We start from the raw sequence: 22573 nt of genomic DNA on the forward strand, positions 1-22573 counted from the left end.
GGTCCATAACTACGAACATCTAGCCATTACATGCATGGGTTTTTCAAGAATCTAGTTTGCTGGCAGGCCATCTATGATGGTGTGATTAGCCTAATCAATACGTATTTCCTGAATTACACTAAGTAGCATAGAATCAAAACCATAATTAACCATGGTTGTGTTTGGTAGACATGGAAGCTCCAGATATAACAAACTACACAAGTAAAATTAAAACAAATGAAAGACGATAGGATTCTAGTCCAATGCATAACCGACTAACCAGAGAACTAGAAGTGTCTTTCTGACCAAGGCAGTTATTAAATTGCTTGTCAACAATATCTCATTTATTTTTCTCTTCTCTTGGTCTGGACATTTCTTTTACAAAATACGAACAATATGAGCTACAAATTTTTGAATCAGACCGGGCGCCAAGGACTTCAACAGAGAATGCCTTCTTTGCTGGTTAGGTCTTCCATATTTACACTCACCTTTAATCCAGTCTTTGATAGCATCACCGGAATATCAGAGTTTAAGGATACAGCTAATGCCTACACATATTCCAAATGGGAAGATAACCATATAAGCTTCAATTCAAAGACATACTATTGAACTAGCATATTCTTTTTCTGTTAAACTGTAACTGCATATGAAACAAAATGGTATACCATCCTATCCTCTTCTTTTTGGCGCTTGATAACCTCTAATGGCCACTCACTAACCAACTTTTGAAGTTCAACTGCAACCTTGGACTCCTTTGCATCAGTTAGATTCTGTGGTAGAAAAACCTCAATGCTTTCAGCAAATAAGAACAGATGAAGTGACAGACTGTAGTTGAAACCCTAAGGAACTTTTTGAAAAGAAAACATCCAATTGAAATAAATACAAAATAAATAAGAAAGGACAACAGGATCACTATTATGCCTCGTTACAATTACTAATTTTTATGTGTTTTTTTTACTGTATACCAACAGGGTTGACCACAATGTTTAATGTTATCGTCTATCCAAATAAAAGACAAAGGATGTAATATAAGTTTGCTTCATTCATTCAATAGAGCAATTTTTCCATGATTGTTTATGAGTAAACAGCTCTGCTAAGACTTAGATTCTAAATTAGCTACATAATACAAATCATGTTCTGGACGGCATCATTATTTATAGTCATGCAAACAATAACTCAACCTGATTTAGTAGTGATTGAATGACGGCCGCAGCTTCCTCAGGTTTATGTTCTAAGAGTAAACCCTGCCAAAAAAATAAATAAAGGAAAAGAAAAAGGCAAGAGGTGAATCAATTGAAAATAATACCTCAACGAACCATATAATCTCACCGAAAGGTAACTGTAACTATATACTATTCACTACCAATACAAACATGAAAATCCCACTCACAACAGCATACACTTGATATGTTAAGCAACTTAACCAGATCTTATACTTTGGAAAGTATAATATGACATCTCCAGTCCATTGCTTAAGACCCTATATATAAGTAAGTTTGGTTTTAACAATGGGCATGGAAGATGGGAAGGAAAATGTAACTATAGATGATTGCTTACCTTCGCACATGAAAATCCACTCATGACAGTGTGCTGCTTCTGAGACTCCGATCTCAAGTTTTCAATTTCCCATAAGGATTCAACATCTCCTGTAATGCAAAGCTGGAATGCTTTAACAATTTATTCAAAATCATCATAGGCATATCAGTTTGAAATCAAGAACGGCAAGTGGTACTTGGTATGCATACAAGCAGATGACTAGAAAATAAACATATGATGCAACACAAGGTTCAAGAGATCAGAGAATATTGAAGAGACCTATTTTAGAAGTGAATTCCATCCAGACATCAAATGCGGATCTCCGTAGCTTTACTCCAGCCTCAACAAACCTCTTTGAGTACTTAGACATCAGCTTCCAATTATCAGTATTGTAACAAATGCTGCAAATGAACAGGAAAAAAAATAAAACAAAAAAAAGTGTGACATTTTTATTATTCTAATGAATATCTTGGTTTTTTTTTCCAATCAAACCACTTCAGAGACTATAGATCCTGCATTCTGACTTTTATCTTACAAAAGTTCTGAAAAATAAAAAGTACAAACCATCACTGCGTAAGTCTTAGCTTGAGGATACCTGAAAACAATATCTGCTGTACCAGCTTGCAAAGGTAAGTCATTCTGCTTCAGAAGTGTCATTACATCCATCATAAGTTTAACATCGTTGTGCTCTTTAGCATATGTCTGCAGTCAATTTACAGCAAGAATTTATTAGATAAATAAATCAGAAAACAAACCTCGATAGTAAAGAGCCAATTGTAATTAGTACCAGTAAGTGGTGAGCAGATCCAATACTAGGGGTCAATCCATACACATTGTGTTTCCACAAGCCCTTCTTTCCTGGAACATTGAACTTATCACATCAGATAATACCACATACAGCTAAAACTAAATAGCATGTTAGAGTACATAAAAAACAACATGTCCATAAATCTGAACACCTAGCCGACTAGCCATTTACTTGCGTGGGTTTTCCTAAATTATACTTTGCTGATTAATAACATAAAAGAAACAAACAAACTTCAAGTCATAAACAGCACATTAGCAAGGCATACCAAAGTCAAGGGCCCCCACACGAGCACATGCCTTAGTAACCTCTTGGCAGAGATTGCAATTAAAATTCGAATGGATACGTAGATTCGACAGTCTCTACAAGTAAAACCAAAGCACACGGCTATCAACACAAAACCTTAAACTTCACTTAAAATGCCCAAACTGAAACCATAAGCCGAGAAGATTAGGAACTCACAAATGTTCGGAGCTTCTGCAAGATGTCAAATAAAAGCTTAATATCATCCTCATTTTGGCAATTCTCAATCAAGGACCACAGCCAAGCATTAGGCGGCATGGACCGTTTAACTTTCACAGACTCCACCATTTTATCGTACAGCTCCTTCACAGCCTCTGCACTTACAACAAAACCATAACATTACCCTCCGACACAATAATAACCAACCATTCCAAGCAATTTACACCAATTCAAAGCGACAACCTGTGTGGATTGCTTCAACTGAACTCGCCTCGGACGAAAATGGTGCCCTCAATGTTAGCATTGTCCACATAGAGTCTTGCTCCATTGGCGAAACACAACCTCGAGTAATCCCTATATTATTATTCAGCATAATTTGGGTCACAAAATAGTTCATTCAAATCATATAGTATCATAATAGATCAACAAAGCCTCAGTTTATCAATCTAGTGTTACAATCCGCCTATCATTTCCTCACAGTAACTTTTGGAAATTACAATAGAGTAAATAGAAACGAAAACCTAGAACGGTGAGATTACCGGAGGGCTGGGAGGAGAGAGCGGTGAGGTTCCGCCATTGGAGAAAAGCGCGTGGGGCTTCGGGAGCGACGAGTCGTTGGGAGAAGATGGAGATTGGAGATTTCAGAGCTCGGGAGAGCCTGCGAGTGGTGGAGAGCATGGCTTCAGGGAGGACCGAGTCGACTCAGCGAGTTGTGGTGGGTTTTGGGGAGAGAGCTAAAGCCCCGGTCTACTGTGACGATCAGGGTTTAGAGAAAGAGGAGGGTGTGTTCATGTGCAGCGTCAGTCCAGGGTTAGTCTGTGTGGGGGTAAGAAAGCAAAAGTTACTGCGCTCTTATCTACTTTACTTGAGGATGAATTACCCACTCACTGTTATTTTTCCCTTTTATTATTTCTTTAAAGGAAGAAAAAACATAGAGGATGAAATTTTATTGATCATGGAGTTATTGTTGATACTAATGAAGTTGTAGGGATCTGCTACTGAAGAGTGTTATATTGTGTTTTATAGTTTTATTTCTAGACATTGTGTTCGTGTTAGTCAAGTTACTTTTTCGAGTCTGGAGTCTGCATTTTGTAATTGAAAATATAATACGTATGATTATCTTTCAATCTTGATCGGGATGCTTTATTAATTTGTTTTCTTTATCTAGGGTCTCTAATAGTGTCAATATGGACTTTTCTTTACCAAAACTTTGTGAGCGACTTGTTACACCAAAACTCATAACCGTCATTACTAGTGAATGAAATTGTTTTCTTTTAAAAGTTTGCAAACGAAAACCCTATGGTTATAAATTTAGAATACAAATTAATCAATTAGATTCGTCATCTAGCCTTACTATGTCTCCTACTTTTACTTCTAATGTAATTTTTCAAGGTCCCGAGGACTTCAGTTTGTAGTTTGAACAGTAGTTGATGAGGACTTGCGAGATTATTAGATTTTGCACTGGTACTCTAGAAAAATAAACTCAACAGGCAGTACATAGGAAATGTAGTTGAAGAATCAACTTTCATTAGTCCAGAACAGAATTACAGTATATATAATGTTTACATCAACCCCAAGGGTGATTACATGGGTTTTAGGGGGAAAATATAGCCCGGAAAAAGTCTGATGCACACATACAACATTACAATCATTTTAAAAGAACCGCAATGCAATGGTACACAATTAATTGGGGATCAAAATTGAATCAATCAAGCCTCCCTTTCCAGAGCACATTTGAGGGCACAAGCTTTCACTGCGCCTACCGGGCTGGACATATTCGTTGGAAACATCTTCTGATCATTGAGGAAGAACTGGAGGGGAAATTGTGCGCGTGTTGTATGATTTGCAGTGGTTGCATTTCTGGCCGATAATGTGGAAGAAAACTTCAGTGGAGTCGTTGCAGTCGTTGCATAGGATCCAAACCTGCAAAAATACCATTGTTTTTTAGACTTGTACAGCTAGACAATATAAAATAGATAAGTCATTTGTTCCTTGTTAGTCCAAAATCTAAAGCAATGTGAAAAGCAGTGCCGTGGGATTAGAACCAGTGACCTTGAGAGCTGAAAAAGTATGAAACATAGGTACCTTCTTATTCCGGTAATCCTCAGGCATAATGGTTGCTTCTATCTGGAAAGTGTGCAAATGCTCATATTAGTATGGAATCATCATTACTATCATGTAACCAGGCTAATTCAACTGAACTGGAAAAATGGTTAGTCCAATAGATAGAGTTAAATTCAATTTTCCACAATATTATGCACTTAAATTTCATATGCCTACCTCTTCATCAATTCTCTTCCAAGTCCTAGACATGTCAATCACTGACTTGGAGCATATTGGACAACAATATCTGAAATATTTCAAACAAAAAAATAATTTAGGTCAAGGAGAAGCTGATTATTTTTAACTTGCAAACTGACGAGATTAAAAGAGCTGCCACTTACTTGTCCCGCTTTATCATTTCGCTATAACATTCACAGTGCATCGTGTGGCCACATTTCATTACAGTAGTGTCTTTCAGCGAGTCAAAAAGGAACTAGAACACAAGATTACTCAATTTAGTTTGGACATGACAAGTTTACCTACTTGAACAACACTACTAGGGATATCTGCATACAAACCTCGTAACAAATGGGGCAGTGGTGCCGCATGGAGTTCTCTACACACAGGTGATTATCAAGCAAGCCAATCGAATAGCAAGATCCTAAAAAAGTTGAATCCAGATGTGAATGTATGCTCAACAATCCAGTATGGCATATCAAGTATGAGATAAAAATATCAATCAAAAAACTAATACAGAAGCATTCCCGTTATTAATTTTTCCAAGAAAATAATGCTGATCAAAAAGCATACAGTAATTCAATAATCTACATACGAGTGGCATAAAATTTATCGTTGCCACTCTTTCCATGTACAGGAAATTGCACACAAGAGGCTTATCTATCTTCCATAATTTACTACCCAAAAATGGGAACTCATCAAAACAATAGAAAATATGTTTAATCAACTAATTCTCTAAAACTTAATGAGAAGTCACTTGAGAAGACACGTACGAAATTCCAATATTCAAAATGTGTTTTCCAAAACTCATTGGTCCAGAAAAAGATGTTATACATTGGAAGAAACAAAGAATTGATAGAAGTACACTAAACACACATATACAATATCAGAAATCATATTTGTCATAATGATTGCAGGCACATACCACACTTCTTGCAGTGATAAAAATTTTCACGACCACCAATTCTGTATTCACATTAGAAGTCAGTTATAATAAGTTAGAAGTCAGTTAGACTAAGCAGTTTCTGTAATCTCAAACATATTACATGGCAATTCAGCCATGTAGCAAAGTAGATACTGAAATTGGACTAACCTGCAAATCCCACAATCATCACAGTGAAATTGCCCTTTATCGGTCTGCAAGTCGTAAATGAAAAGGCTTACTTTAAATAAGAGCCAAACACTCATACATAAGATCACACACCAATATCAAATCCGAAGCAGACTCTAGATTTGAGACTGTCAAAATCAATTAAATCAAAGACAATTACTTTCACTGAATTTGATAGAATTCGAACATCCCCACTTACATCATCATCATAGAACTTGCAAATATCGCAGAAATATTCCCCCATACTAACGCCACAGTTAGTACAAACTCGAGCCACCTAAAACCAATTCAGCCATTAAACATAAACCATAACCCACAAAAGCTTCTTCTTTCATCTGTTTATGGATCAAAATCAACACAAGTCCACACGTACCGGCTGCTCTGTGTCACAGACTGAGCAAATAACCTGAAACAGCACCACAATCACCACATGGGAACAGACAACCATATATTACAATAAAGAGAGCCTTTTCTTAAGTCATGAAGATGAATCACATACTTGCTTAACATCGTGTCGAACGAGCTCATGCCGATCAAAGGGGTTTCTCAACATGCTCTGAAGAAATCAAATACAACTCAACATAAGAAATAAAAAATCAACCAAAGCTAAGAATTGAAACAATGATTCAGTAAATATATTAATCAATCACCGTGGCTTCATTGTGACAATGACGACATGGGTAGATCTCGTTGCAGCACGGAGCTCGAATCCGGCATCTCCTTCTGTAATGCTTGCACCTACAAACGCATCAAAAACAAGACAACCCATCAAAAACACATCAAAAAAGATTAAAACTATGATCAAATCAACCAAATTTTATGACAAAAAGCAACAATCTTTGAGAAAATGAAGAGGGGAGGATTAAAGGGTTGTTAGAGACAGAACACGCACCCGTACCCCATCTTCCCAAAACTTTGACGTTCATTGCCTGAGCCTTCCATGGGAGTTGGAGAAGAAGGGTGGAAGTCTGGAAGACAAAGCAAAGAATAAGTTTCCCGATTTGGGAAGGATGGGATTGGCTTCTCTGTTTGTCTGAATCCCCCCTCAATTAGAAAGAGACAGCCAGCCCCATCATCCTTATGGGGAGAGAAGTCACCTTTGCATTACTTCCTCCATTAAAATAGTCCCTTAACCTCTTTTCCTCTTTTCCATTTTTTTTCTTTAATGAAAATATAAAACAAGCCCACAATAAATCTTGTTGATGCTATTTTGGGCAATCCCATGGATGCAATGCCCCACTTGAAAATGAGGATAAGGTGAGGAGGAAGAAAAGGACAGGCGCCGTTTTATGGGCGAATCAGAAAGCAGAGGAATGAGTGAGCAGGGTAACTAAATGAAGCAAACACAGTTGCAGTGGGGAGGGGTGCTATTATTTGATTCTTCCCTTTTTCATGGAGAAGGGGGAGTGAACCCAAAGACACGGATCACTGACCAAAGGTAGGTGTTCTGCTCTACATAACTCAACATGATTCACTATTTTAATGCCATTGTAACAGTATGGTCATTAATCTTTTCCTACAATTAGAGCTTGAGCTTGATGAGAGCATTGACAGTTTTGGAAAATTGTAGAGTTGGTCCAACCAGAAGATACATGTTGATGCAGCAAACAAGTTAAGGGTAGAGTGGCCACTCGTTTTCCCTAATATTCTGTTGTTGGTGTTGGGGAACTTTATGAGGCTGTGGAGGGATTGAGCTAGGGATAGGATCGCTGAACTTGGAACTTGTTTGTAACTTGTGAAAAGTTTAATGAATTCTGTGCATCTTGATCAACGTTGGATCATAGCAAGTCCACTGTTCTTGACATGGCTTGAAGTAAATGTCTCTATGTAAATGGTTTGATGAATCAAGGACAATTGTGTAAAAATTAGGACCGGTACTTCCATAAGCTAGATTGACTTAATTAACGATTTTCTCGGTACATTTTTCAGATCTTTCATGATATACTATTGTTGTTTACATTTTTCTTTTGAGAGGATAGACTTTACATAATAAATTATAAGAATACAACCATGAGAGATACCGGTGTGGAAAAAAGTTTCTCACACTCCTCACTATTTGAATACACCGACGATTTTGTGGAAAACAACATATGGAGGTTCAGTCGTGCAAAAATAAATACTAACTTGGACCGGCTAATCTAATAACAGTAACTTTTAGATATATATTTTTTGCGAGTTAGGTTACACAATAACAGTAGAATGTGATGAGTGTCTCTCTCTTTTTTTTGAGAAATTTTCTATTACATAATTAAAAAAACATGCATTTGATTAGAGTAAACATATATACATGAACCTTGCAGTTTGAAGGTTCAAACGAGATTGGCCGCCCAAAGAAACAAAGATGGATGAATAAAGAAATTGCTAGATCTAGATCGAGTAAAGGCCAGGAAGAACTAGAAGAGAATAGAGACCTTCCATTCTGGAAAATCTGAATGTGGATTACTTGGGTAACATGACATCACATGCATGTAGAGGTTGTATGGGAACTCTTTCTTTCTTGTACATATTTCCAACTTCTTCTGCCATGGATATACACTACTGCAGGCTCTGCAGCCTTATACTTTTCTAAGATATAAAGAAATGCAGCCTTATTTCCCATATATTACATCTCTCTCACTCTACCTCCTAGAGGTCTGTGCAATCGGATGTCATGTTGGACCTAAGATAAATACAATCTTCAATTCCTCTCTGCTTGTGCAGCGCAGCACATCTTCATTGGTGCTTGTTTCCTTCCCCATCTGCCATGTATCTTTGACTCTTTGAGGTCCCAAAAATTTGCAGACCAACTTTGGTACTTCCCAACTGATTTCAGCACTTTGTAACTTCTCAAAATAGAAAAGGAAACCAAAGGGATGGTGATGATCTCAGAGTCTTGGACTTCTAGGTTTCTTGCATGCATTACTTTATTATGACATCTGTGGAGTGTGGACCTCTACTTGCTTCTGGGAGTTCTGGCTATAGTGTGGAACAAGTCTTGCTCCATAGGAAGGGAAGAAACTCAAGGAAGGAGCATATCCTCCCTTAACTTCAGCTTCTGGCCCTCTGCTTGGTTATATATATGGTAGTCACCTGTGACAACTACTGCATTTATTTGCATGCATGTGACCAGCTTACTAGAGTAGTAGAGTCTCTGACTTTCAATTCTATGGGCCAGAAGAAAACGTTCATAACATTGAGTACAATATTGCCAATTTGAACCTGGTCATATTTAACCAAAAAAAAAAAACCTGGTCATACATGACAACACAATAGACTCATATTCAACACTAAAAAAATAGATCGGGATTTAGAAATTATCATCGAATGTTAAAATATTTATCAAATATGTAGAGATTATCTTTGCAGACATTAACAACTCGAAAATTATAAATATTGAGTTTCTATTAAGATGGTAACATCATGTTGATCAAGTGCATGACATATATGAAAGCGAGAAAAATTGTGAGGAAGCCAGGAATGTATGTTCAATATCCACTATTCTTCCATCTCACGGCAAAATTAAAGCGAGTTACGTACATATGAATGATGAATCAGTCCAGTAATATTAACACTAATCATAGGACAACTTTCTCACGTTCACTCTCTTTGTGACTTGAGTGTGTGTGTGTGTGTGTAATTCAGTACCCTAATTCCCTGAACATTTTTCTTGGAGTACTTCCAGGGAATACGATGAGGTTATTCCCAATGTACAAGCCAGATATCTTGGAATTTCAAACTATAAATGCGCAGTTCATGTTGAAATAATAGTGTTGGGTGATAAAAAGAAGGTACGCTTTAAAGTTTAAACCAACATTTCATTTGTAGTCTCATCATGTAGCCATGTTATCGTTCATTACATGGATGAAGGTATGAAGGTACAGACTAGTTTTTAACTCACAAACCAATTATATTTGGTGATCGAACATCGAATATATAGGAGCATTCTAGCTGCATGCATGTATGTACGTCTACTGTAGGAGGCTAAATTTTAAGAACAGTACATGATTTTTGCTCCACTAATAATCAAGGTTATTTTATTTTCAAAACTATCATTTAAGTACATGAATTACGTAATTCGATCTGCTTTTGATACATATTTCTATTCACTTAGTTAGTTGATATAGTTACTGATATACTTTCAGGAGTAAGTTGGTCTTCTCAGTAGTAATGAAGAAAAGAGGTTATTCTTACTCGTTTTACATTGTTTCTCAGTCACTTCTTTGTATGTGTAATGGAAATGTAATACCCCGAATTTTCGAGTTTGCGTTGTATAGATTCTTGTAAGTCATTTAACTTGGAAATTGAATAAAAACGCATTTTTCGTTTTCCTTGTCGATGTCAAACGAAACGAAACCGACTTCGGAAATTTAAATTGAAAATGTTACGTTTTCTTTGACTCGAGAGTCGACTTTTATTCCGTCGCTCGTCTCTGAAAAATTCATTCGCAAAAGCTGTAGAGCTCGTCGATACGAGTTCGTGGATACATCACGCACCTTAATCGGACGTCGTATGTGAAAGTTATTGTCGACGGAAGTTGGTTTCCGAATTTGAAAAATGTAATAAAAAAAGGTTTTTGGGAAACCCTAGTTTCCAAATACGGAAACACACACACACACACACACTCTCTCTCTCTCTCTCTCTCTCTCTCTCTCTCTCTCTCTCTCTCTCTCTCTCTCTCTCTCTCTCTCTCTCTCGACCCCATCCCTCCCTCTCAAAATTTCCTCTGTCGATCCCCTCAGCTCCGGCCACCGTAGCTCTCACCGCCGGCCCCAAGACCACCGGAAGCTCGACCGCTCCAACCCCCGGACGAGACACGCCCTCCCTCGCCGACGAACGGCGTTTTCTGCAAAAATCCAAAGATCCTTGCAAATCGATCCTTGGGTTGGGTTTAGCACGAAATTGGAGCTCAAATCGGAGGTTTTAACGTCGGAGGTGAGCTTGGAACTACCGAACCTTTCCAGCCATTTTCTGGCGATCTGGGTTACAACGAAGGTACGGTTGTGATCTTCTCCTCATGTTCTTCATCTTTCATGTTGGATGTTTGTGGTTTTGTTGAGTTTTGGGCGGAGGTGGTGGAGTGACACGTGTCGCCGTCTGTGGCGGCGCGTGGGAGGAGTTGAGGGCGGTAGGGTAATGGTTATCCAGCTAGGACGGCGTAGGAAGTGGAGTTTCAGGTTTTGGAGGTTGCGTGTGGAGTTCACGCGCGGCTATTGTTGGTGGCGCGACTGCCGGAGGGTGGCGCGTGAACTCCACGCGCCGCCACGTGCCGCGGTGCGTGAACAATGATTTTGTAAAAGTAATTTCTGAACGGTAACTTGTAAAAGTAATTTCTATATAGTATATCGGTGAATAGTAATTACGTGAACAGTAATATATGCACATTAATTACATGAACAGTGATTACGTAAAAACTGTAATTTTGCTAAACATTAAACAGTTGTATTGTTTTGGCATCTGAGGCTTTACGTAACGTTTCTAACCAGTTTATTATACAATTAGGTTACCGAAAAAACGAGTGAATGAATTGTTTTCGGTGTCGTGGAAATTTCGCTCAGGAAAATAAGTGAGTAAATCTCACTCTGACGAGTCTACCCTCGGCGGTAATTCATATTTATATTTTATTAAAGAGATCAAACTATGACATGTATATAATATAGTGGGTTGTGTATGTGTATAAAATGGTAAATACGATACATATATATGAGTTTCTATATTATATACTGTCACATTCTTATTTCCAAATGAGTTTTATTGTGGCAACTATATCTATATTATTTGAGCAAGAGTCGCTTGGTTGTTGTACAATAACATGTGTAGATTGTTATTGTACGTGGTTTTAACTTTGAGTCTTGTTAAAATGTTTTTCTGTCTTCGGAAGTGTTGGCAGTAATCGTGACCAAGCCTTGGTCGGGTGACAGTTACGATTTAGTTAGAACTCTAGTCTGTTTGTAAGTGTACTGCATGAGAGGTAACAGATGGGTTGTCTGGGTCTCATGATTACCATATTTTTGTACGATATTGGGTAACATATGGATTGCCCATTATCGGGCGGCGTACTGCATGAGGGGTAACATATGAGTACATGGGTCTCATGAGTATCCGTATTTTAAATGTAATTGGGTAAACAGATGAGTTGCTTAATGTGTCATTAGTGCTTATATTTTCAATTGTTATTGGATAACCAGATTGGCCGACATTTATTTTTAAATGTCTTTGGTATTTTCTTATCATGCGACATGTGTTATACTATTGGATTACTCATACGAGCTGTAAAGCTTACCGGGTTTATGTTTACAATCCCGGTGCACCTATTCGATGGTGTAGGGGATAGTTCTGCATGTGCGGATTAGCAGAATTTGAGGGCTTTCACTGAAGATTGTCGAAATTTCTTTATTCTATTTGTGGTGAGGACTAAGTGGATTTTACATTTCCATTTGTTATAATATTTGAATTATAAACTGGTTTTGTAATAATCAAATCGATTGAATTGTACTCTTAACTCAGTTTTGATACACTATGGCTATAAGATGATTTCAAATTATTTGAGATTGTTTTAGAGTTTTTCATGGTTTCGATTTCGAGTTTTATCACTTGAAAATTCGGGGTTGTAACAAGAAAGCTTCCTCAAAATTATGTTGTAAGTGTAATCAATAGGATTATTTGTCTTAGGGTTATTAACAATTTATCTCTCGGTATCTATGTCTTAGGGTTATAAATAATTTCTCTCCCCCCCCCCTCTCCCATCTTGCCTCTAAACCACAGTTCCCGTCAAATCTGGGTACTTTCCTTGCAATTTGCTTCCTTTCTCCTCCTCCTCCTCCTCTTGCATAATCTCAATTATTAGTTTAATCAACATGTTATGAAGGAGGAAGAGAAATCCATAAATTTCAAAGAAAGAGGAGGGGGGAAATTATTTATAACTCTAAGACCTAGATACCCAGAGCAAAATAACCTCAAGACCAATAATCTCATTGATTACACTTACAACATAATTTTGAGGAAGCTTTCCATTATGCAGAAAAAGAAGTGAGAGAGAAACAATGTAAAACGAGTAATAGTAGTTTTCCTTTCTTCATCACTATTGAGAATATCAATTTATCCCTAAAAGTATATCGGTAATCATATCAACTAACCGAGTGAATAACAATATGTATCAAAAGTAGATAAAATTATGTAGTTTATGTATTTATATGATAGGGCAATAAAGTAACCTCGATTATTAATAGGACAAGAGTCATGTACCGTTCTTAAAATTTAGTCAACATAGGATTACTGACGTAGCTAGTTGTTGCATATGCTTTTGGTATGTTTATGCTATGATAACAATTTACGATAGATCATTGAGGGTTAATTTACTTAAGTTTTACAATTCCTATTACCACGTCATTGTGTCCCATGCTAGGGGAAAATTCTATGTTGCAGCGTTGTATGCGTGCAGCGGTCCTAATCCACCACACACACCCCACGTGCATTTCAAGACAGCCCTCCATCCACCGTCCGATTTAGTTTGTATGGTATGCAGCACTGCACATCAGCTAAACCCCATACTAGGGACCCTTTTCGTGGTTATCCATAGGCAATTAAGTAGTTTATCTTCCTTATAGTTCATTAATCTTCTATATATGACCACTACGTACACTTGAGAATATATAGATATTTTGTTGAGATGCATACAACCCAAATAAGGATATAATTACTGAAAGCCTAGCTAGCTCTAACTCATCAAGTACGTGAAGTGCTTTGATCGAATCACCTAATTAAGATGATTGAGTTGATTTGATGGAAGCAAGGAACAAAATCTCCCCGATATCCTCTGATATCTCTATTTTTCAAAAAAAAAAACGATATATTTTAAGGATAAATATCTTATTTTTTCCCGTATCTGCGATATTTCTCCGATAACATAAAATATCTCCGATATTTACGATATATCCGAGATATCTTCAATATTTTAGAGAAATATTTGAAAATTTTCAGTTAAAAAAATTTAACTCAATTTGAGGATGTCTCAGACTCTCCTTGACCTGGATTTTTTGATCAATTAATCACTTCGAGGCTCGAGAGATATAAAAAATAAGACTAGAAGAGTAATCCTTTAATCGGCTAATTTTTAATTTTTCGTAAAAGATATCGAGATGAGGAGTGAAAGTTCAAGTCTTTACTCTTAAAAGTCAAGCCATATCAATGACCAATGTTCTCCTTGACCTTGAGAGAATCCAAAATAAAGGGTCACAACATAGTCTCACACTCTCATGACAATCATAAAAGAATATCCAGAATTTTAGTAACAATTGTTCTCCTCGAGGAATATAGAAAGAGTAGTAATTTTTATCTCCTTGACATCCTCTCAAATGATATCTAGATAAGGAGTGTTCTCCTTGAGCACTATTAGGGAAAGTAAGAAAACATGAGTCACATTGTAGTATTTGTCTCCTAGAAGTTCCCTCATACATTCGTAGATTGCTAGCAACCTGTGAACCCATCATGGAAGGATGATAATACTGAAATTTGACATGCGTATTTTAGCACAAACGGCTTCCTCTTCTGCTTGTGAAAGAAGTGGAGTACTTTTGCTCTTATTCATACAAAGCACAGGAATCGTCTTGAATATAAGAATTTGGAAAAACTCGTATGCTACTACTATAACATGAAGTTACGACTATGTGATAAACGAGCAAAGGATAATGTGATCAATTAAAACAACTATATCAATCTACTTCATGTTGCTAGTGAACCACTTCAGAATAACATTGATCATCTTCATGATTGGATTATGCATGCACACCTCGATGATGAAAATGGCAACCCTCCTCCACATGTCGTAGGAAATGCAACTAATTTTGAAATTGATGTAAACAAGGTATTATCTGATGAAGTTGGAGACCCGAGAGATGATTCTGATAATGCTAGTGTGTGGGGCGGTGTAGCAACTCCAGATAGTTCAGATAGTGATGATGATGGTGGTGGTGGTGGTGGTAATGGTGATGGTAGTGGTGGAAGTTGACAAGGTGGTGGAGATATAAGGTTTGAATATGGACAATTTTATGTAAGTGGAGAATTTGAGCAGTTTACTTGTGAAAGTAATTTTGATCATGCTACCAAAGATGAGAATCATGGATCTAGAGCAGGCGGTCATGGTGCGCAACAGCAGAATAGGTGCATAAGGAGGACAAGATGAGTCATTGATGATCAAAATATTTCATCTGATGTTAGTTCAGTTGCCTTAAGTTTTGATTCTATCAATTTAGGCACATAGCACAGTGGAATGTCAAACGAATCACATGAAGTCAACTATCAATTTGTTCATCCTATTTACAATTATGGACAGTTTGGAGACGTTTATGATCAATTATCGAGTTGGGTTCATCGTTACTATCCCATTCTCGGAAAAACTATTAGTAGCTCAAAAGAAATATATGACTATCATGTTAACTATTACAATTCGTACTATATGGCTCGTATGTCTTGGGTAAAATATTATAGTTTTGTTGACTAACGTGCATCTTTTCAAGCACCTAAAGTCTCTTTCTGGTACTAGATAAAATTAATAAAATTGTTTGTATGTAATTCAATAATAAATAAATAGATAATTTCGGAAGAGGAACGATATTTTTTTTCCAATATCCCCGATATCTCACTTTTTCAAAAAAACGATATATCTCCCGATACCGATATTTCTCCAATGTGAATATATGCATGAACAAGATATATCCCGAGTCGAATCTTATCTCACAGGAATTTTTAAAGAATAAACAAAGCAACTGAATTCCATGCCACATCGATGTTAAGCTAACAATGTTGATAAAACCATTCATAAAACAGAACGACGAAATCGGTGCCGGTGCTATATTTATAAACTTTCATGACACCAAATTACACCCATGAAAGTTACAGATCCAACACAAACAACTAACGAAATCAAACAAATCAACATCGCTCTCCCACATATTAAAAGGAAAGAGATTAATACATTGCGTCTCACTAATTATATCTCTATCTCTCTGACCTCAAATTAATAATGGGATGTGGGGATTCAAAGCTCGCCGTTGCCACCAGCAATGCCATCCTGTGCCGCAAGAAATCCAATGCCGGGGAGGCCACTAAGAAGAGCAAAGACATCGGAACCATCCCGGAGACCACCGCGGATTCTGACAACAGAGTAGCAAACCCTAAGGGACAACAACAAAAAGAGCAAGAGGCACAGGCTGCAGTTGTTAACAAGGACAATGTAAGTGATGTGGTGGCCGATGATGTGAAGGACATCAATGAAAAGGAAAAGGAAATTGAAGGTGGTGACAAAGAAATAATAGCCAAAGGTAACAATGTTTCAGTGGTTTCGGAGCATGAAGCCGGGAGATTGATAACATCTGGAGAGTCATTCTTTTCGTCAAGGAAATTAGATGATGAAGGGATTGATGGGTTAATTTCTGAGGGAAGATCAGGAACGTCTGATTATTACACTCCACGGCATGGACATGGAAGTAAGGGAGATTTGTTCTTCAAAGTGGATGATCAGGGAAACAAAGTTGTAGAGGAGGACAAAGAATTGTTGCCTGCTGCTGAAGAAACAAAACTAATTGTTGACACGACGTCCTCAAAAGAAAATACAGGTTTGTGATCATGACCTAAAGTCCTAAACATGTTAATTTATTTCTCTATTGCATAATAATGCATGCATTCAAATTAGGTCTATATCAATGTGGTAAAGCAACCAATTGGTGTTGGTGTACCAGGGACCTCTTGCTCTTAGCTCATGAATCACTTAGAGCCTTAGAGTAAGTTCACCCAATAGCTCAGGGTCACTTTTCTTAGGCAATGCCCCTCAAACACCCTCCTACACTCCTCCTTGGAGAAATTGCAGTGCAAGATGATCAACATATATAACATACCGGCGAGGACCAAAATCTAATATTTTTCTTAACTACATTGCAATGCTTATGACACCTCTTACCAGTGACTCGTCGGACGTCGGTTGTTTGCTATTTAAATAATCAGATTCACGAGTGATTATCTGCTTAGGTTTCATATGCTTATACATGTGGATTTATGTACAGGAGATCCCGCATTACTAGTGGAGGAGAAATTGGTAAAGGAAACTGCAGAGTTGGAAACCAAAACCACTACTGTTGAATCCAAAGTTTCTAGCCCTGCTGATCCTAGCCCTGCAGCTGAGGAAGAGAAGATAGAAGAGACGATAGAAGAAACAAAAGAAGATAAAATAAAAGAGAATAAAGAAGAGAAGAGTTAACGTGGGTGATTTACTTGACATGAATCAGAGAAACAAGCTATGCATTTAACTAACATGTTGGGAATTGTATTACTAACATAGTACTGTAGTACTGTGTATATATGACATGTGCTTAGCATCACTTCCAAAGTTTGAATTGTGAAATTTCGATCAAATGTGCAACATTTAACAAGCAGCTAGCCTCTTAATCAAACAGTCTTAAGGTAAGATCTGGCGAAACCAAAGTTGTGGTGAAAAAGAGTCCAATACAATTGCTCACTATGACAACACTGAATCGAGTATATCTATAGTCGATACAATCAAAACCTTCTAAGATCGAGCTCTCACTCCAGCAACGTTGTACTATGGTGAGAAAGCTGACCTTTAACCAAGATGTATTAGTCTACCTAGTTATAACTAATGATATTCCCATATTTACATGAGGATAATATGAACTAAGCCTCAGCGTAAATATATAAAAAAAATTGAAGAAGAAACCGTAACCAGAACGCAATTATACGTTCCTAATTGCAAATAACGTTCTTAATCTCATATCTTAACAACTATGTAGCTGCATGCTTTCCATTCCCCCAACTAAGATTTTCAGATTTTAGCACTAATAAGTAATGACATATATCATTACAGTGAAAGTCCACAAAATCTTTGGGATTATATGAACCCTGCCACTATCCTGCTTTAGTGAACACAACCTGTTTATATTCTACTACCAGGAGTCCAGGACCTACAATTATACGCATGCATGATAAAATTGAGGTTTTAGGGGTAGTTCTCGGCTTAAGAGAAGAGCGCGCACACACTCAGCTTAAGACGGGCCCTTGATGTTATTAGCAACTCAAACCAGTTTCCAACTTTCTGGCAGAACCTTGCCAGAGTGGTAACCCATTGTCTCTAAAAAAAAAATTTGAAATGTTTGCTAAATTGTTTGGCAGAACAATATTTTTCATTGATATGAGTGAAATATATAGAGACTTCACTTAGGAGACTTACAAGGTAATTACAACTAAGAAAACTAACCTACCAAATATGTCCTTAAAAAGGACAAAGATATATAGTTCCAACAGAAATTTGTATCTCCGACACCTATAAGGTTTTGGTGTACGCGTACGTGACTATATAAGCACTAGTTTGCCAAGTGAAAGCTCTCAGAAACTTTTGAATCTAGTTAGCCATGAGTGCATTCAAAGAAGATACAAAAAGAAGATAAAATGAAATATGTCCAACAGTTCACCGCTCGAAAAGATTATCAAGATCATCATCAGCAACATCAACAAGGCCATCCTCGTCGGAATCGAAGAATGCTTGTATCGATGATCTCCCTGACCTTATTTTGGTTGAGATTCTTTTTAGGCTTCCTTGCTACAAATTTGTTTCTCAGTGCAAGTTCGTGTGCAAGCGTTGGTGCACTCTCATATCTGATGTTCATTTTATTCGCCGTTTTTTGTATGATAAGCGAGCTCAAGGTACTATAACGCGCACTTTAATTAACTACCAAGGCCAAGAATTTCTTCCTAAAATGTAACGACCCTAAAATTTCAAGCTTAAAAACTCAAAATTTTAAAGTCGTTAAACACAAAATAATCTCAATGAAATCGAAATCATTTAAAATGTCACAGCGGATCAATTCTGAGTTCTCAATACAACTCAGTCAAACCAATTATTACAAACCAAATTTATAATCCATACATAAAATGGAAATGTAATAATCCTCACAATCACTCACAAATCTCATAAATAAAACCACACCAATTCTCACACACAAATCCACGCTAAAAACCTCACCACAAGTAGGATTCGAACGACTTCGAGCCTCCGGAGTTGTCACTCAATCTCCACTAATCAACACCTGCGGAATTATCCCATACACCATCGGATTGGTGCACCGGGATTGTAAACACAAACCCGGTAAGCTTATAGCTCGTATGAGTAAAATGAAAATATAATCGCATATCAATATATACGAAAAATCACAAATCATCAAATATAAATGCACTCATGAGTCAATGGACGGCCCATCTGGTCGTCCCAAAGAAATATGAAATAAAACGCTCATGAGAAATTAAGTAACCCTTCTGGTTACCCAAATGCATTTATATTACGGGTACCAAGAACGCTGGTACACATCTGTTACCCCTCTCGTAATACACCGCCGATATTGGATAGCCACCCGCTACCCAACATCCAAAACAATCTGAGTACCCATGAGCAGATAACCACCTGTTACCTCACATGCAGTACTAAGGCAGACAGACTAGAGCTCTAACTGTATCGTAACTTTCGCCCGGTCAAAGGCTAGGTTCCGACTTGCCAAACACGTACAATAATCTCACATCATATTGTACTAAATCACGTCCGAAGACAAATCAACATTTTAACAATCTCAATGTTAAAATCACGTACAATAATCTCACATCATATTGTACAAATCAAAATCACATGCTCGATATATCTTGTCATCAAAATGACATCATCACAATAAAATCATAACAGTATATTATATAGCAAACTATATATATATGTATTTATTTACCATTTATATGATATATATATATATATAATTCATTATATCTTATACATGTCATACTTTATAAACACGTCCGAAGACAAAACGTTAAACAATCTCCATATTAAACTCACATGCTTGTCATCGAATTAATCTAATCCAGATGAACTCATAACAGTATATAATATAGCAAATTATATATATATGTACTTATTACCATTTATACAATATATATAGAATCCATTATATTGTATACATGTCGTATTTCAATATTAAAAACTCTTGCAAATATGTGAGATTTTACTCACCTTATCGAGTCGAGCGTAATTCCACAATTTCCGAAGATAATTCCTTTCCTTGCTTTATAGATCACTTTGAAAAGATAAGAAAAGAATTTAGAAACGTTTCGTAAACCTTTAAATGCCGAAACAGTAATAAACTGTTACTGTTCAGCAATTTTTTGTTTTTACGAAGTTAATGTTCATGTTACTGTTCATGTATTACTGTACAAATACACAAAAGAATACGTATTTCTGTACGTATACATAACGTTTACGTATTTCTATACGTATACATACTATTTAAAATGTAAATACAATCTCAGTAAATAAAATTTACTAAATTACCTTTTACAAATTACTTTTTTACAATTACTGAAAGTAATTTAATTTACATTTACCGTACGTAAATAAAATTTACATTTACATTTACCGTACGTAAGTAAATTACTAAAATACCCTTCTTGAATACTGTTCACACCGCCGCACGTGGCGGCGCGTGTACCACCAACGGCGCGTGTCACGCTACCGCCGCCCCATTTCTCTTCATTTCTCCTCCCTCTTCCTTCCTACGGTCTCAGACCATCCCTAGGCTATCCCACGCCCCCCCACGCGCCATCCATGGCGGCGGAAATCTCCTCCCTCTCTTCCTCTGTTCTCCCACTCCGATCTACCTCAAAATCTCTCCAATACATCCACAAATTCACCAACAAGCAATTCAACAATTGAATTAACCAAATCTTTACCCAAAACACGGTTTGAAATCATTGGAGCTCATTGGTTGGATCAGACCGACTGTGCTCGGTTCTTGTGTGTCACGCCGAAGCTTCACGGCGTCGCTGGAGTCCGTGCCTTGCTCGGAGGGAGGTCGCGTCGTGGTTGTGAGGCCGCTGATGCCGGCGGTGAGGAGCACGGCGCACGGAGGGCGGCGATTCGTTGGTGAGCCGAGAGGGTGAGAGAGTTTTCGGGAGAGATGAGAAAAGGAGGCGGGGTGAGAGAGAGAAGAATGGGTTTCCAATTATGGGAACCCTAGCTGAAAAATTTCCTTTTATACCCCCCTCTAAAATCGGAAACTAACTTCCGTCGTTAATAACGTTTACGTACGACGTCCGATTCGAACGCGTCACATACTCACAAACTCGTATCGACGAGCTCTACAACTTTCGTGAAGGAAGTTTTCGCAAACGGGCGACGGAATAAAAGTCGATAATTTCGTTCGGAAACGTAACGTTTTTCTTATTAAACGTTCCGAGAACGTTTCCGTTTCCGTTCCGTAAAGTTGCAAACAATCATATTCATTTTAACTGAATTTCATAACTTTATAGAATTCAAATCAAATCAAATATTGTATTTGAAAATTTAGGGTTATTACATAGAATGTCAACCTCATCCAAGCCATTAGCTCCTTTATTTAATAAACTCATGAGTTCGTACCATTTGGAAGGAGAACCGCTTGTGGTAGGCACCTATAATGACTTGGTTTTGTGCTGCGCAAGTAGACTTAATCAACGCGATTACTACATCTGCAATCCATACACAATCCAATCGGTTCGTCTTCCTCCCGCGCCTCAAGTTGTCAACAAGTATGTGGTAGTAGGATATATCTGCGATTCTCCCTATTATGACTACGGTGATAACAAAGACCAACACAATTTTGTGAAGGTTAACTCTGAGTATAGATGCAAGGTTGTGAGAATAGTTTATCCTCATGCCGATAATTACAAATTATCCAGGACATTCAAAATGCAGATCTTCTCTTCGGACACAGGTGAATGGATCGAATCAGCAGTTATGTTATCCCCATCAGAGTTTAGATTTGATGGCTGGCTCAGCTTTGCTTATAATGGAATGTTATACTGGTGGAGTAAGGGTAAAAATTATTGGTCTGATGATCAATTTATTATTGGCTTGGATCCATTCGTGATAAACAAGAGCAAAACAAGCATCAATAGCAGCGGCACTACTGGTGGCGATGACTTGAATGATGATAATATCTACCGATGCCGTTATATAATATTTAACAAGTCTTCTGGGAACTACGGGCCTCCGTGCCATGGTGTAACTAGTCGAGGGTGTCTGCGGTTGTGTGATTACGACTGTTGGTCACCCACTATTTTTCGTGATTTGAGTGTAGATGAGGTGACCACGATCAATGAAGGAACCGGCCAAGTATGTGCGGAAAATAGTTATACCCTCGATGGTGAAGAAATGCCTCCCGATGATCAAATTCAAGAGGTTGATATGGTAGCTTTCGACCCCGATGACGGGGACGTCTTTTATTTTAGGCTTCTGGACCTAGACATAATCAAGTGCAACATTCGAACAAGAGAGTGGTCAAAGATAGTTAATCAAGGAGAGAGTCAGGTTAGCTGTAGTACGTACTTCTTTCCATTAG

At 37.5% G+C, this 22573-nt stretch overlaps 2 protein-coding genes across 2 annotated transcripts; both read right to left on the reverse strand.

Moving 5' to 3' along the window:
* Window positions 1-226: 226 nt before the first annotated feature.
* LOC126791204 (uncharacterized) lies at window positions 227-3555 on the reverse strand. Its single transcript, XM_050517621.1, has 11 exons — window positions 3322-3555; window positions 3026-3136; window positions 2783-2937; window positions 2589-2682; window positions 2303-2373; window positions 2111-2217; window positions 1795-1916; window positions 1537-1625; window positions 1161-1223; window positions 645-749; window positions 227-527 (listed from the first exon to the last, which is right to left on the reverse strand). Exons 1-11 carry the CDS (start codon window positions 3458-3460, stop codon window positions 417-419), a joined length of 1167 nt encoding a protein of 388 aa, XP_050373578.1. The 5' UTR covers window positions 3461-3555; the 3' UTR covers window positions 227-416.
* A 725-nt stretch (window positions 3556-4280) lies between these two features.
* On the reverse strand, window positions 4281-7282 carry LOC126791211 (E3 ubiquitin-protein ligase MIEL1). Its single transcript, XM_050517632.1, has 12 exons — window positions 7066-7282; window positions 6824-6911; window positions 6673-6729; window positions 6547-6579; window positions 6373-6450; window positions 6156-6199; window positions 5988-6028; window positions 5404-5486; window positions 5227-5318; window positions 5063-5132; window positions 4868-4909; window positions 4281-4705 (listed from the first exon to the last, which is right to left on the reverse strand). Exons 1-12 carry the CDS (start codon window positions 7113-7115, stop codon window positions 4580-4582), a joined length of 804 nt encoding a protein of 267 aa, XP_050373589.1. The 5' UTR covers window positions 7116-7282; the 3' UTR covers window positions 4281-4579.
* Between the last annotated feature and the right edge of the window lie 15291 nt (window positions 7283-22573).

This window comes from Argentina anserina, chromosome 4 (genome assembly GCF_933775445.1).
Source record: "Argentina anserina chromosome 4, drPotAnse1.1, whole genome shotgun sequence".
NCBI classification, from domain to species: Eukaryota; Viridiplantae; Streptophyta; class Magnoliopsida; order Rosales; family Rosaceae; genus Argentina; species Argentina anserina.